The sequence below is a fragment of the Oncorhynchus keta genome, chromosome 19 (genome assembly GCF_023373465.1).
Source record: "Oncorhynchus keta strain PuntledgeMale-10-30-2019 chromosome 19, Oket_V2, whole genome shotgun sequence".
Lineage (NCBI taxonomy): Eukaryota > Metazoa > Chordata > Actinopteri > Salmoniformes > Salmonidae > Oncorhynchus > Oncorhynchus keta.
Window position 1 is genome coordinate 57,355,569 of NC_068439.1, and position 17,767 is coordinate 57,373,335.

General features: G+C 41.6%; 2 protein-coding genes across 2 annotated transcripts in view; one reads left to right on the plus strand and one right to left on the minus strand.

Moving 5' to 3' along the window:
* Positions 1 to 2,332: 2,332 nt before the first annotated feature.
* Positions 2,333 to 17,035, minus strand: xrcc3 (X-ray repair complementing defective repair in Chinese hamster cells 3). The gene is made up of 7 exons (XM_035793985.2): positions 16,835 to 17,035; positions 7,711 to 7,848; positions 5,805 to 6,017; positions 5,381 to 5,535; positions 4,876 to 5,088; positions 4,432 to 4,478; positions 2,333 to 4,137 (listed from the first exon to the last, which is right to left on the minus strand). Exons 1-7 carry the CDS (start codon positions 16,905 to 16,907, stop codon positions 3,843 to 3,845), a joined length of 1,134 nt encoding a protein of 377 aa, XP_035649878.1. The 5' UTR covers positions 16,908 to 17,035; the 3' UTR covers positions 2,333 to 3,842.
* A 239-nt stretch (positions 17,036 to 17,274) lies between these two features.
* brf1b (BRF1 RNA polymerase III transcription initiation factor subunit b) overlaps positions 17,275 to 17,767 on the plus strand; it is a 122,945-nt gene continuing 122,452 nt past the window's right edge. Inside the window, exon 1 of the mRNA XM_035793994.2 lies at positions 17,275 to 17,536. The gene's annotated coding sequence lies outside the window, so the exon portion shown is untranslated. The remainder of the gene's footprint in view (positions 17,537 to 17,767) is intronic.

A 17,767-nucleotide genomic window follows, 5' to 3' on the forward strand; every position in this document is an offset into this window, starting at 1 on the left:
GACACAAGAGTGTGTGACAGTGAGAAAATGGCTTCCAGACTGTTTCTCCCAGAGGATCTCTCCTGTCCTGTGTGCTGTGACATCTTCAAGGATCCTGTTCTCCTGTCATGTAGACACAGCTTCTGTAAAATATGTCTGCAGGAATACTGGAACGGGAATGAGTGTGAGGAGTGTTCAGTTTGCAGGAGTGGATCATCAAGACACGAACATCCATGTAACCTGGTTTAATAAAAACCTGTGTGAGGCCTTCTTACAGGAGGGAGGTCAGAGAGCTTCAGAAGAGTTGCGCGACAGTCTGCACAGTAAGAAACTCAACCCACTGGTCACACAATGGTTGAATCAACATTTTTTCCACATCCTTTCAATGAAATTACATTGAACCAACATGGAATAGACATTGCCCTCTTGGCCAGATCTCACTCATAAAAGACATCTGTGCCCAGTGGGAAGCTCTTCTGTCTGGAGGATGTATGTTTTGTGTGTCAGACTTCCAGAAAACACACAAACCACAAGTTCTATTCCATAGATGAAGCTGCACAGGATAAGAAGGTAATAAGCAAACTATAAATATGGGACTCAGGTCCTCAAGGGTCATTATGTATTCTGGCCTTTGCCTTTTTATCAGAGCATCTCAATCTACTGCATCTGGCTACGGAGGCCTTCTGCATCTGCGGTGGAAGATGGCCGGGCTACAGCTGTTTGTCAGACCACGAGACATCCGAAAATCAGTTCTCTCACGAAAACATCTGTAGCGTCTATTAATTTGGCTACTATTATGACCACTCTATGGAAAGGGGAGACTCTCCTGAACACGATGACGGAACTCGTCTGAAGGTAAAAAATATTTCCCGAGCTTTCTTATATCTTCTAGACATAGGAAAGACACTTCAAAACATTAATTTATTATCCATTTTTTAATTCTCTTTTACCATTTATGGATGTGTATTCAATGCATTTGAGGTATTAGTAGTAAAGGCCAAATTCAATATTTGATCAAATCATTTTTCTATATATCTTTTTGATACCTAAAAAGGGGTCCTAAAATGTAAACTCAAATAGCTAAGTGATCCATGGTATGACCATCTTAGACTTTTAAAGATTGTAAGCACTGTGAAGATAATTGTGCACCCCTGAGATATGATACTGACTAATTCAATCTTTCAGTAAAGAAAGGTTTTATTTCAGGCTAAACTCAAGACTGGACTTTGGACCTCAGAGGAAAAGCTGGAAGTCTCTACTTTAACAAATAAATAATTTTATTCAGTCCTTCCTTGCCTGGGTAATTAATTTTTAAGCTTAATACAGATTTAATAGATTATCAATATAGTATATAGATATGTACATTTTGGGTCTGACTCTCTGATAAATTAGGCTTAACTGTGCTGTTCCAAATACAGGTAACTGCCAAAATAATGCATCTTAATAGATTCTGGAGCGGTGCCTTCGACAGCGTCCGTGCTCCAAATACTCATACTAGCATCCTAAATATAGTAGCCTTTTGAGTATGCGAACAATAGCATGTGACATTTAAAAAAAGTAGTATGCATTAAAAGCCAGGATGTCATACTCATTTCGGCTTCTCATGTAGTATGAATGAATTGTAAACTTTTCGGGAGTTTCTCTCACACACACACACAAAATGTATTCATACCAGATAGGTCTTTGGAATTTGATAGCTCTCTGAAGGTAAACAAAAAAACATATTGAAGATGGCTAAGACAACGAGCAGAGTCTCCTGTTCAAATGCAAGTCATTTTTTTTGTCCTTAAAAAGGATCGTGACCATTTAAATCGTATCTTTGAAAACAGATTGTTATTTGCAGCATGCCGTGCCTTTACTTTAGCTAAATACGTTAACTATGTGCTTCAGTAGGATTTGAAGTTGAATACCCGATAAGCTTGCTGTTGTTGAGCAACAACTTCATATTTAACCTAGCTAACCAGTTACATATGCGAAGCTGTAGCAAAAGTAGTACACTACGCCCGTGGCAAACTGCATACTTTTTACTAAACCTTACAACATAAATAGTACGCGAAGAGGAGTACATACAATGCAGTTTATTTACATTGTACACTAGTATGGGTATTTGGACACGTACAGATCATGTACATATCTATATACTATATTGATAGTCTATTAAATCTGTATTAAGCTTAAATGAATTACCCAGGCAAGGAAGGACTGAATAAAATGATTTATTTGTCAAAGTAGAGAGATTCCCCCTAGGATTTCTTTTCAGCAGTGGTGGCAAGGGTAAGGGGGGTTCTATTGCTGCTAGTGCCTGCACAATGATATGCTAGCTGTTCCCATAGACTTCCAGTTATGGAACTAATGACTATCCATTTAAAAGTACGTCTGCAGAAATATATAAAAATGACTTTTGCAGGACACACACAGTGACATACAAAGACACAAAGCCGTACACACACATGCACATTGTGGATAGAGTTACCTGACTAACAGAACACAGAGGGTGTTCTTTAATGGAAGCCTCTCCAACATAATCCAGGTAGAATCAGGGTTTCCCTAGGGCAGCTGTCTTGGCCCATTACTTTTTTCAATCTTTACTAATGAATTGCCACTGGCTTTGAGGAAAGCCAGAGTGTTTATGTATGCAAAGGTCTCAACACTATACATGTCACCTACTACAGCGACTTAAATGACTGCAACATTTGAAGAGTTGCAGTTAGTTTCAGAGTGGGTGGCAAGGACTAAGTTAGTCCTAAATATTTCTAAAACTAAAAGCATTGTATTTGGGACAAATCATTCACCAAACCCTAAACCTCAACTAAATCTTGTACTAAATAATATGGAAATTGAGCAAGTTGAGGTGACTAAACCTCTTGGAGTTACCCTGGATTGTAAAAACTGTCGTGGTCAAACATACTGATACAACAGTAGCTAAGATGGGCTCAAAGTGGAGGAGAGATTGACTTCATCATTGCTTGTATTTGAGAGGTGTTGAATGCACCGAGCTGTCTAAAGTAAATGCACGTAAATGCCATTTACTCTTTTTGTGCGAGTGTTTACCCAGCTATCAGGGAAAAATGCACTGAAAGTATAAAAAGCGTTACTTCATTCACCACCAATGGCAATTAGCTTTACCCACCAATTTTATTTACCACTACATCACTGGATAGAACGTCCTCTAACATGTGAAACAAATAAAAGACTTTGGCCAGAATTCAATTGTTGCAGATAGTTTTCTGCACTGTTTTCAGAAGTGCATTTGACTTGCAGAGCAGCATGTCCTGGTTGGAGTGAAATTACACTATTTAGAAACCGTCAGTGCTGTTGCTAGGATGTGCTGTTGTCAGTACTGATTGGCATACACCACAGGCCTACCGATTTCTAAATCAAGTGTCAGCTCCCTCCAACAGGAACACGCTGCTATGCAAATGAAACTTCAGAAGTGTAGTGCAAAATATATATATATTTTTGCAATAGCTTATATTACATTCTGTTGTGAAAAGAAAGGCAGAAAATGTCTGCTGCTAAAAATGTATTTCGATTTTTTTTAAAGGTGGTTTGTCAGGATCATTTGACACATAATACTTTCATACTTTTTCTACTATCTTCCCTCTCCTTTTAAATGCATATAGGCTTCACTATGGAATGTCGAAGCACAAAGTAAGGCAACAGTCCTGCCATCCTGCAGTGTCCACTCTCCTCCAGTGTGCATTCCCTGCTGGAATCACCCTTGAATCACCTGATACAAAATTCCTTTGTGGTTACAATATTGCCAAGAAAATTGCAGAGCATCTAAACAGTGTGCGGGTCCCTATCATTTTCCCATTTGGCACTTTTTTTCTGTATCCTATAACTTTAAAAGTTTATCGGATTTAGGTACCATCGTTCAGGCCCAATTCGCCTGTGGTTTCAAGTCTCTTGGTAATGCTGTTGGTGACGGACCGGGGTCTGTTTGGCAGCCCTCTCACTCCTTCCTCCCACACCCCACACAGGCAGCTGGCTCTGGGGAGGTGGGGGGCAAACACCACCTCCAGCCTGCGAGGGGCGCTGGTACCGCCCTGCTCCCCGGTGCCCACACAGCCCGGGAGGCGAAGCAGCATCAGTCTCACCATCACCTGGTTGGCCCAGGCCATGCCCAGGGCAGGCAGCACCTTATTGTCCACCAACCTGAGAAAGAAGCATGTGGACGGACACACACACACACACACACCTCAATAATGTCTGATCCCTGGCCGTGACCCCACTCTCTGAGGGTGTCTCAGGGGGAGTGGGGTATGCAAACACCACTTTTTCAAATTCACACGTATTAATATACACTGCTACATGTGTGAAATAGGACAAATGTAAGCACCCACCTAATTATTACTACTACTACAACACAAAGACACAAAGCTATACACACACACTTATACTCGTATCGCTCTATGCTAGTAAATATACCAGGAGACTCAAACAGCTTACCCATAGTTACAGTGTGCTGGATCTGGCCCATCCATTACATCTGTCACCTGAATAGGTACGGTGTAATAACTCATTACATTATTCGGAACATACCGCTAGCTTTTGTTCATGTATAGGGTCAGGCTACTATAACATAATTACATTATACAATGCAATATCAATAGAACACATCCAACATCATTCATTTTATTGATCCTTTATTTAAAACAGCAAAGTCACATTGAGATTAACACGTACTTTTCAAGTGAGCCAAGAATAATAATACATCATCTGACATGAATGTGTAGCAGCAGACCTGGGTGAAATACTCTGAAGTTTCCGGATATACTCGAGTTTGCACTTTGGAACTATTCCAGTGTTTCCCTACTAGTACCAGGAAAACCAAAATAGTCTGATATAGTGCATTTGACCCGGGTCTGCTGAGTAGATAAGGCTTTTCCCTACCTGGTTGATGCACAGCACCGGGGTACTGTAGTTGTGACTCAGGCGGTGGAGAGTGGCGGCAAAGGCCAGCATGTGGCGGGCTCTCTCTATACCCTCGTCCGCCTGGAACTCGCTGCGGAACAGAGCCGCCACAGAGTCCACCACCACCAGCCGAACAAGGCCCCGGGAGAGCAGAATGGGCACCCGCTGGGACACGCAGGCCTGCAGTGCACCCTGTTGGGACAGCACAGAAACACTGGTCACATGTATATTAGGAAGCACAGGTGACCAGAATGTATTAGCACAGGTGAGAGCATATGGTTCTTACAGTCTCACTAGAACAGCTTATGGAATGCTCCTCATCATGTTTGAACCAAAATCTTTTGTATCTTTTACTTCTGCAATAAATGGGAACATAACCCAACTACATATCTACGTCTGGAAAGCCAATTCCATGTGGACACGTCATGAACTGCTTTCAACCTGTGCCAGTGGTGCTTGGGTTTCTGTTGCACCACTGTCCTACCAGATCGGCAGCATGCTCTATATAGATGTTGTCGCTGAAACGGATGCTCCGTATCAGGGCCTGGGGAAGTTCTGGCCGCAGCCGAGCCTGCTGGGTAATGAGCTGCCGCAGACGCTTGATGGGAAACGAGTCTTCTGTGCAAATATACACAGCTCCTGCAGGTGTAAAGACACATGCACATACTAAATATCATGCCATAAGCCTCACTATCTGCCAATAATGAAAAAGTTACAATATTTAGACAATACGGTTTACAGGCAGAACATCAGGACAAAACACTGGAAACAAAGAGCTGGGTCGCATTTATAAGGGCATGCAATGGAAAACACTTTAAAATGTTTTGCAACAAATTATGTGTTCCTTATTGGAGAGGCTAGTCCAATTCGCCCCTCCCCCATTCAGTTCATTTTATCCATTAGGTCACCTGAATTGAGCCCTCCATACACCAGTGGGTACTGCACAGAAAGACACAGCTGCAAGCCAAACTGGGTCTTTCCTGCACTGCTCTCCCCTGCCAGTTCTGTGATGCCGCTCAACGGTACACCACCTCGCAGTAGAGCGTCCAGAACGGGGCAAGCCAAACTTAGCTTGTGCCCAGGTTCCAAAGAGGGACACTCTCCACGGTGCACTTGTAAGGCTGTGTGAAAACAAATAATCCGTTACTTTGAATAATAAACTATAACTTGTTTGAGCCTAGGATTGTAAAGCCTAGGCTACAATCAATTCCGGGTGGCTGGATACAATGGTAGAGTGCATCTCCAACTCTGGTTCTGGTGAGTTACTGGGGGTGCAGGCTTTTGTTAATTAATGCAATGCTGCAGAGGACTGAAAATGTCTCGGTTACTTTTTAAACCTCCTGTTTTGGACTCAATTTTTTTTTAAAGAAAATAAATTAAAAACTAGGCTACTTTTCCATTCGCCAGTCAGAAAAAAAAGTCTGCCCTGCCCTCTCTCACTAGAATGAACGATACGCATCTTCTAGCAATCTATTGAATGAACAGGCACCTACCTACCTGTCAGTCGCAAGGCGAGCGATGACAGGGAAACACTGCTGATTTGACAATCTGCCCTCTGTCCCACCTCCCGGTACCTGTTGGCAGTGTGATTTGTGCGCAGTGGTTGGCTGCAGTCAAATTTCTTTACATGGAGGAGAGCATGATGCACCTTCATCGTCTCTGTGTGTGAATTTCAGGGCTATACAGTGCGACTATTTTACTCGCACATGCGCCTGAAAATAAAAACATCCCAACAGAATGTTGCCACCACCATTGCGTCCTCCAGACGTGACGCTTGGCATTCAGGCCAAAAAGTTCAATTTTGGTTTCGTCAGACCAGAGAATCTGGTTTCTCATGGTCAGTCCTTTAAAAGTGCCTTTTGGCACACTCCAAGTGGGCTGTCATGTGCCTTTTACTGAGGAGTGGCCATTCTACAATAAAGGCCTGATTGGTGGAGTGCTGCAAAGATGGTTGTCCTTCTGGAAGGTTCTCCAGTCTCCACATATGAACTCTGGACATCTGCCAGTGACCATCTGGTTCTTGGTCACCTCCCTGACCAAGGCCCTTCTGCTCCGACTGCTCAGTTTGGTCGGCGGCCAGCTATAGGAAGAGTAGTGGCGGTTCCAAACTTCTTCAACTTAAGAATGATGGAGGCCAATGTGTTCATAAGGACCTTCAATGCTGCAGAAATGTTTTGCCACCCTTCCCCAGATCTGTGCCTCGATACAATCCTGTCTCGGAGCTCTACGGACAATTCCTTCAACCTCATGGCTTGGTTTCCGCTCTGACATGCACGGTTAACCGTGGGACCTTACATAGACAGGTGTGCGCCTTCCAAATCATGTCCAATCAACTGAAATTACCACAGGTGGACTCCAATCAAGTTTTAGAAACATCAAGGATGATCAATGGAAACAAGATGCACCTGAGCTCAATTGCGAGTCTCATAACCAAAAGGGTATGAATACTTATGCAAATAAGGTTTTGTATTTCTAAAAACTTGTTTTCGCATTGTCATTATGGGGTATTGTGTATAGATTCATGAGTAAAAATGTTTTGTCAATTATAGAATAGGGCTGTAACGTAAGAAAATGTTGAAAAAGTAAAGGGGTCTGAATACTTTCCGAATGCATGTTGACATGATTTTGCTGTACAAAAAAATCTATGCAAATGTATGGTTTTTGCATCAGTTAGTCTAGCCAGCACTAAAACACCTGTCTAAACATAGCTAGCTAGTTGGTGTCTTAGTGCTGGGCCTGAATCAAAATCTGCACACCCAGTAGCTCTCCATGTTTGGAGTTGGAGAACCCTGCAATAGAATAGAGCATGCCTACCTGTTACAGGTGAATGTCTGCGGTAAGAGATAGCAACAGCTGTGTGCAGGTGTTGCACGTCTGACTTTGACAGGTGGGTGAGTCGTTGTAGATCCGGACCCGAGAGACTGAGAATCTCCCTCGCTGATTTCACATTAGCTAAGATCAACATAAATGAATAATGAGCAGACGCACCTACAGCATACATTTTAACACCACAACGTTGACTAGTAAAGTGAAATGTTATAGATACATTGCCTTCAGATGGTATACACACCTATTGACTTTATCCTAATGTTTTGTATTACAGCCTGAATTTAAAATGGATTACATTTCTTGTCACTGGCTTACACACTATAACCTGTATATTATTAAAAAATGAAACGCTCAAATGTTTTGAGACCAGCATTCAACCCCTTTGTTCTGGCAAGCCTAAATAAGTTCAGGAGTAAACATGTGCTTAACAAGTCATATAATAAGTTGCATGGACTCACTGTGTGCAATAATAGTGTTTAACATTATTTTTTAATGACTACCTCATCTCCGTACCCCACACATACAGATAATTGTAAGGTCCCTCAGTGGAGCAGTGAATTTCAACACAGATTCAACCACAAAGACAAGGGAGATTTTCCAATGCCTCGCAAAGAAGGGCACCTATTGGTAAATGGGAGGGAAAAAAATGCAGACATTGAATATCGATTTGAGCATGGTGAAGTTGATTACACTTTGGATGGTGTATCAATATACCCACTCACTACAAAAAGATACAGGTTTCCTTCCTAACTCAGTTGCTGCAGAAGGAAACAGCTCAGGGATTTCACAATGAGGCCAATGGTGACTTTAAAACAGTTAGAGTTGAATGTGATAGGAGAAAACTGTAGTTACAATACTAACCTAATTGAGAGTGAAAAGGAAGCCTGTACAGAACAAAAATATTCCTAAACCTACATTCTGTTTGTAACAAGGCACTAAAGTAATACTGCCAAAAATGTGGCAAAGCAATTCACTTTTTGGCCTGAATACAAAGTGTGGTATTGGATATGCTCCAAACATATTACGGAGTACCACTCTCCATATTTTCAAGCATAGTGATGGCTGCATCATGTTATGGATATGCTTGTAATCGTTAAGAACTGGTGAGTTTAAGATAAAAAACAAATAGAATGGAGCTAGCTCACGGTCAGATAATTAGCAACATTAGCCTGGCTAGATGGCTACATTAGCCATCGACTTGTCTAGTCATTTAAATGCATGAGAACCTTCTTTGGCTTTTATAAACCAACAGTCTAGCTTGCTAATGAACTGAAATGGTGAAGCTAGGGCTAGGCGTTCTTGATAATGTTGGTTTGTGTCTGGGTGTTGGGGTGGGACATACTACTTCAAGTACTACTTGACTTGTAAACTACCCTAGCTAGCTGTATTATTTTAATCTGGCTTTGATAGGTTTCAGCATAGTCAACAGTGTGCTTACTTTACTGCGGGAAAACATTGATATGTTTGCTGTAACGCTTTGGTCAGCAGATCATTAGTATAGCTAGTAGGCAAAGTTATGCAACCTTGTTTAGTCCTACCTGCTATAGTGGGTTTTTAATTAATTGGTACTCAAAACATTTGCTTTTTAGGTAGAATTACTGTCATGTTATTGAGGCCAAATTGGAAACCTTATTTGCACCTTCTCTATTCCGGAACCAGTGGGTGTGCCGGAGTCTTGCCACCTATCAACTAAGTAAGCCGTTTCAACCTGAAACACTATTTCTCCTGCTCTAGTCTGTTTCAGGCATTGCAGGAAGTCCTGAAGACCAGATGTGTGACAAATTTTGTCCCAGCCCAGCTCAAACACCGGACTTAAATAATCAACATACTGAATCATGGCAATAGGCTATTTGTAATCAGGTAAGAGCTGGAACAAAAGCTTATACACACTCCTGCCATTCAGATCTGGATTGGGGGAGGGGTCTATTGATATAATGCATGCTCCACTCTCAAATTGAACTTGCTGACTGATGCCATGAAAGCCAAACACCCCTCAAGTTACCCCTTATTCCACACTGTGCCTTTTATGCCCCATGGTCCCTCAACTTTGGGCACTGTGGAGCACTCCACCTGATCTCTTTATAGATGCAGACCCAAAGACATTCAAACAGCATTTTGAGAGCAAGCGTTCCAAGTCTCCAATGGTCCCAGTACTGGTTGATGTGCAGGCCTAAATGACCACAAACAATTGACCTACAGCTGGGGTAAGATTCTTCCATCATTCACACACAGTAGACATAAATGTAAACCACCATGTTGTCTACAAAATGTTGTCATCAATAATTAAGTTGTATGCCTTTTATGCCCCCCCAACTTCAGACATTTTGGAACTCTCGATCTTATCTCTATAAACACACCCTACCTTCACCCATTTTCCCTATGCTGCTTCCTTCACTTGTTCTTCTCCTGATTTGATAACCTCTAGACTCAGTAACATGTTTAAAAGTGTTGTGGTGTACTGTTTTTGCTACCTTTTTTTCCACCTGTGTAATGCTGTCCCGCTAATTCTGGGGTTCAGACTAGGGTAGCAAAGGGTCGGAAACTTTCCAGGAAACATCCGGAAATGTTCCATGGGAATCTTTCTTAAATTCATCAAATAAAAGCTAACAGTCAACCTCTTTTGTGGGATACACAAGGCAATTCTAGGTCTTGTGGCATATTTTGGTTAAACTATTCCCAATTCAATGGAATTGCAACCCTCTGCATGCACAGTGCATTCTTCCATAACATCTACAGCTGATCCTCAAGATCTTGCACACTAATGAGATGCTATTGAGCCCACACTACTACACTGTCTGAGCCTAGGACTACATGCTTTCTGGTAAGTTTTGATTACAATACGGGGTGGGGTGAATATATATATATTACATGACATACATTTTTTGTTACTAGTAAATAGTAGCCTACAGCAAAGTGTGTTTAAATTACTTTTACTTGTTAAAGATTTCTGCTAGTTAGTCTTTGCTACAATGTGGGTTTTAGCTAACTTGAGCCTGCTAACTGAGGAGTGTTAATTCACCTGTTTCCATACATGTTTCATTTTAAAACATTTATCTTACAAAGGAGTTGTTTAATCTAACTGCTTAACTATTTATCTGTACATGGAATTGTAAGTTGTTTTTTTACATAAAAAAAAAATCTTTACAGGAAAATGTCACAACCACTATCTGATGTGTGGAGACATTTTACTGCAGCTAATGGAGAAGGAAAAGCTGTGTACATTGGCAAATACTGTGCCAAATCATATGTGAAGAACGCAACAAAGATGCAGAATCATCTGGCCAAGTGCATAAAGTTCCCTCAGCGCTATAGCAAACAACCTCTGACAAAAGTCCCTCTACTTCCATTTGAGGTGAAAGTGATCAATCAGACACCTTATCAATAACAACAGCTCATGGTCCTCCTGGAATCAGAAGTTTTTTTTGACTCATTGGAGGAACATAGTCAGAGGAATTATGATGAATGCCTTGCTAGAGCTGTGTATGCAACTGGTTCACCTCTGATGCTCACAGGCAATGTGTATTGGAAGAGATTTCTGAATGTTCTTCGCCCAGCATAAATCTCTCCAACCAGACATGCTTTATCTGCTCATTTGCTGGATTCAGAGTTCAAGTGAAGGTCAAGCAAATCATAGAGAAAGCAGACTGTATTGCAATCATCTCTGATGGGTGGTCGAATGTTCGCGGGCAAGAAATAACTACATAATCTCCACCCCTCATCCAGTATTCTACAAGAGCACAGACACTACGGACAACAGACACACCGGTCTCTACTTTGCAGATGAGCTGAAAGCAGTCATCAATTACCTTGGACCACAGAAGGTATTTGCACTGGTGACAGACAATGCTGCGAACACGAAGGCTGCTTGGTCTAAAGTGGAGGGGTCCTACCCTCACATCACAACCATTGGCTGTACTGTTCATGCATTTAATCTGCTCCTCAAGGACATCGTGGCACTGAAAAAAATGAATACACTCTACAAGAGAGCCAAGGAAATGGTTTGGTATGTGAAGGGTCATCAGCAATCTACCTCACCAAACAAAATTAGAAAAATAAGAGCACCACATTGAAGCTGCCCAGCAACACCCGTTGGGATGGTGTTGTCATCATGTTTGACAGTCTCCTGGAGGGGAAGGAGTCTCTCCAAGAAATGGCCATATCACAGTCTGCCGATATGGACAGCCCCATCAAGAGGATCCTCCTGGATGATGTATTTTGGGAAAGAGTGGTAAGCAGCCTGAAACTCCTGAAACCTATAGCAGTAGCCATTGCACGGATTGAGGGAGACAATGCCATCCTGTCTGATGTTCAGACTCTACTTGCAAATGTAAAAGAAAAATCTGTACAGCCCTGCCCACTTCACTGTTGCTCCAAGCAGAGATTACTGTACTTCTGAAATGCATCAGAAAGTGTGAAGACTTCTGCCTGAAGCCCACACATGCCGCAGCATACATGTTGGACACTTTGAGCCTGACAACAAGCCATCCTCAACAAGGTTGGAAAGTGACAGTGAAGATGAGGCCTCAGTCTGATGTTCAAGAGGTGGACATTGAGGAGGTCCAGGGAGAAGACATGGAAGCCTTAGAGGAAGACAACCAAAGCTTTAGTCTAGAAACGATCATTTTACAGATGTTGAAAATGTTTTTGGGAGATGCGATGGGTCATTCAATATTCCCTTTCTTTTGTTGTTTGTGCTGGTCTAATTCGTCAAAATGGAAAAGCATAAGAATCTGTGCTCTCTCAATAATAATAGTTCATATGGTGCTCTTCCCAGGTTTGTGACATTGATGAATTAATAATTTTACTTCAATTCATATGTTATGTATAAAAGGCATATGTACAAATGGTTTACTATTTTGATTTCTTTAAAACAATGTAATTGTTGCAGTTCGGGTGTTTGACGTGATTTGATCGGTGACTAGGTGCATTTTTGTCAAATAAATATACTTATTCATTAATGATTATGGATATATTCTGTAATGAGTTCATCTGGCTTTGAATCTGCAACAGAACATGTCAACAAATTAGTTCTGAATTGCTTTAAAGTTCCACTACGCAGAAATCGCTCCGCCATTTACTGGTTGCTAAAATTCTAATGTTTGCCTAATTTCAGTTTGTGACAAAACAAGCAAGAATCATGTTGAGAATAATTGTACCATCTAAAAACTCTGAAATAACTCTTCCATAACCAAAAATATTGTATTTTCAGCTTTTTTGAAGCTGGTGTACAAAACTGAAAGTAAACGAATGGGAAGCATAACAATAGTGTACATAGAACAGCTCTACAGATTCTTAAACTTGCTTTCAATGATAATGACATATCTATAAAACTCACATTTCACTGTGAATTGTTCCGGTCGCCCCAAAAGGTTACATATTGCAGCTTTTTGCAGTGTATTCTGACACCATGAATTAAAATAGTCACAAGAGCATTAATGAGGTTGAACACTGATGTTGAGCGATTAGGCCTGGCTCACAGTTGGCGTTCCAATTCATCCCAAAGGTGTTTAATGGGGTTGAGGTCAGGGCTCTGTGAAGGCCAGTCAAGTTCTTCCACACAGATCTTGACAAACCACTTCTGAATGGACCTCGCTTTGTGCACGGGGCATTGTCATGCTGAAACAGGAAAGGTCTTTCCCCAAACTGTTGCCAAAGTTGGAAGCACAGAATCTAGAATGTCACTATTCTGTAGCGTTAAGATTCCCCTTCACTGGAACAAAGGGGCCTAGCCTGAACCATGAAAAACAGTCCCAGACCATTATTCCTCCTCCAACAAACTTTAGTTGAACTATGTGTTCAGGCAGGTAACATTCACCTTGCATCCAACAAACCCAGATTTGTCCATTGGACTGCCAGATGGTGAAGCGTGATTCATCACTCCAGAGAACACGTTTCCACTGCTCCAGAGTCCAATGACAGTGAGCTTTACACCACTCCAGCCGAAGCATGACATTGCACATGCTGATCTTAGGCTTGTGTGCGGCTGCTTGTGCATGGAAACTCATTTCATGAAGCTCCCGACGAACAGTTATTGTGCCCGACGTTACTTCCAGCGGCAATTTGGAACTTGATAGTGAGTGTTGCAACTGAGATGATTTTTACGTGCTTCAGCACACAGTAGTCCTGTTCTGTAAGCTTGTGTGGCCTGCCACTTCACGAATGAGACGTTGTTGCTCCTAGACGTTTCCACTTCACAATAACCGCACTTACAGTTGACCGGGGCAGCACTACCAGGGCAGAAATTTTCCAAACTGACTTGTTGGAAAGGTGGCATCCTATGACAGTGCCACGTTGAAAGTCATTGAGCTCTTCAGTAAGGCCCTTCTACTGCCAATGTTTGACTATGGAGATTGGACGGCTGCGTGCTCGATTTTATATACCTGTCAGCAACGGGTGTGGCTGAAATAGCTGAATCCACAAATTTGAAGGGTGGTCCACATAAATTATATATACAAATCTGACTTCTACTGGCATAGTATGCTGTAAAAGACCAAATGCATAATTTTTTACAATTTTAATTTAACCTTTATTTTACTAGGCAAGTCAGTTAAGAACAAATTCTTATTTTCAATGACGGCCTAGGAACAGTGGGTTAACTGCCTGTTCAAGGGCAGAACGACAGATTTTGTACCTTGTCAGCTTGGGGATTTGAACTGGCAACCTTTCGGTTACTAGTCCAATGCTCTAACCACTAGGCTACCCTGCAAATTATAACGCAACATGCTACAATTTCAAAGATTTTACTGAGTTACAGTTATATAAAGGAAATCAGTCAATTGAAATAAATTCATTAGGCCCTAATCTATGGATTTCACATGACTGGCATATCTGTACTCCATCTGTCAGTCACAGAGATATATATTTTTTAAGTACGGGCGTGGATCAGAAAACCAGTCAGTATCTGGTGTGACCACAATTTGCCTCATGCAGTGCAACATATCGCCTTCGCATAGAGTTGATCAGACTGTCGATTGTTGCCTGTGGAATGTTGTGCAAAGTGGCTGGATATTGGTGGGAACTGGAACATGCTGTCGTACATGTCACATCCAGAGCATCCCAAATATACTCAATGGGTGGCATGTCTGGTGAATATGCAAGCCATGGAATAACTAAGACATTTTCAGCTTCCAGGAATTGTGTACAGATCCCTTCGACATGGGGCCGTGCATTATCATGCTGAAACATGAGGTGGTGGCGGTGGATGAATGGCACCACAATGGGACTCAGGATTTCATCACGTTAACTCTGTTGGTTCAAATTGCAATTGTGTTCGCGGCCCATAGCTTTTGCCTGCCCATACCATAACACCACCATGGGGCACTCTGTTCACAACGTTGACATGCGTAAACCGTTTGCTTCCACACGACGCCATACACAACCTGCCATCTGCCTAGCACAGTTGAAACTGAGATTCATCTGTGAAGAGAACACTTCTCCAGTGTGCCGAAGGCCATCGAAGGTGAGCATTTGCCCACTGAAGTCGGTTACGACACCGACTTGCAGTCAGGCCAAGACCATTGGACGTACCGACCGGTTGGACGTACCGTCCAATTCTCTGAAACGACGGCAGCTTATGGTTGAGAAATTAACATTTAGTTATCTGGCAACAGCTTTGGTGGACATTCCTGCAGTCAGCATGCCAATTGCACACTCCCTCAAAACTTGAGACAGCTGTAGCATTGTGTTGTGACAAAATGGAACATTTTAGTGGCCTTTTATTGTCCCAATCACAAGGTGCACCTGTGTAATGATCATGCTGTTTCATCAGCAAACTGTGCCAATATATCCTTCAAACACCAGCTTCAAGGGCATTATCACTTTCATATAATGGGTTACCAACATAGTCAAATAATGATTGACATATTTTCATTAAAAAAACAAACTATTTTGATTAATTTATTCATACTATTTCATCCTTCCATAAGATATAGTCCTGACACAAATCTAGGGTTGCTACCCAGAGCCAGCTGATCATTCGTTCTATCGGCTTGGTTGCCAGAGACGTGACCCAGTCGTTCAGTCTTCTGTTCATTCTAAATGTTCCATTGCCATACTGGCTGGCAACATTCTTATAACCCTTTTTGCTAGCTAGCCAACTACGCCAGAATAACAGCAAAGTAGCTGCATTTGCGTTTGTTTAAGCTGTTTTCTAGTGACATTTATTTGGATACACACACAACAATGAGCTAATGAGACACGATTATGCCTGGTATAGAAGATGTGCTTTCCCATTAGGACACTTGTTCAGAGGAGCTAGCCAACAACACAGCTAACACAATCACTTCAAACTGAAGCTGGAAAGACATCAAACTAGCTGCATTTCGTTTCACCTGTTTTATATTGACATTTCTATGTATACATCCATAAAAATGCTGCCAGCTGATTCATGATTTTGACTGGCTGACTAGATGCCTGTCCGTCTCGTCCCGACATGTTCATTACTACGGGACAGCGGGATATCCAATTTCAATATTGAAACCATGTTGCAAATATCAGAGACAGACAGCAAGGTTTATACAAATATCTGCTATTTAAAATCAAATGCTAGTCTAAATTAAATGTCTAGATGCTTTTTATAGTGGAAATCAAATGTATAAATTGGCTGGCTGGGCTGATCACAGTGGATTGCACAGTGAGATGGAACAAAGTAAATAGACATTTCAACATCATAGCTTTAGCCAGTGGTAACTTGTGGAATATACAACTGGGTGTTTCGAGCCCTGAATGCTGATTGGCTGACAGCTGTGGTATACCAGACTGTATACCACAGGTATGAAAAAAACTTTCATTTCACAGCTCTAATTACGTTGATAACCAGTTTATAATAGCAATAAGGCCCCTCTGGTGTTTGTGGTATATGGCCAATATACCACAGCGAAGGGCTGTATCCAGGCACTCCGCGCATAGCGTCGTAATTACAAACAGCCCTTAGCCGTGGTACATTAGCAATATAACACACCGCTCAGGCCTTACTGCTTAATTATAGACACGGTCTGGAATGCGGTTTTAACCAATCAGCATCCAAGATTAGTCCCACCTGTTATATAACATTAGCTATTGTACGTCTAGCCGAATTATGGCTAGCAAGCAAACGTCCGTTTATTTTTACCTTTCTTTACGGCTGCTATAATCCTTGGGTTGAGCTCCAATTGTTCCCAGTCCATATTTCCCATACATACCATTTAGTCTGGGATACATTTCTCCATTCTGTGAGGCATCAGCAAGCAAAATGTGAACGGCATGTTGGTTATCTATTGTGGTAACAAAAACACTGGAGGATTGGCGCGCGAAATACCCGCCCACCAATCGTCATCACAGAGCGCGTCGCACCCGGATTAGTGATGGAAGGAACTAAATGTAAATTTAGGGGTGTACATTTAAAACCTTTTTTTAAGCAATAGCTACTAACTGTAAAGTGCTTTCATTGTATTTCGGTGTACATAATAATTGGGATTCATAAATAAGAATACTGTGTACATAGTTTCAATAAATTCAATACTCATCCTGAAGTTGCCATCCTTACCCTGAAAATAAAATAGTTGGTTTAGCTTATGCCGAGTAGTTTTTGCGTAAGTCAAAACACCAAAACATAAGCTACCTCGTCGAATGGGATATGAAATTAGCTAACAATGACCTTTTTAAACGGCATATCGTTGTATCACGTGAACATGTTTTGAGAACAAGCTTTTAGCATATGCACAGTCTTTTTACTATGAGAAAAGAGTTAACCAAGTATCCATAGCGTCTGAAGTGTTTCCTCCTGTACTGGATTTCTTTGTCGCCATTACAAGTACTAGCTAACACCGCGCAGGTATTAAACTTTGAATAACGTCAGGTAGCTAGCTAAATATAAAGATATTAACTACTATCTCGGATTTGAAAATTAAATGAAAACATATTTGCCATGCATGTCTCCCCTTCTGCATTACAGTAGTGGGTGTGTGATATGTAGTTGCTAATGTAGCTAGCTACACATTAAATGGGTTAGCGAGCTGGTTATCTTGACTTTGGTACTGTTGTGACAATGAGCGCAAACCATGTC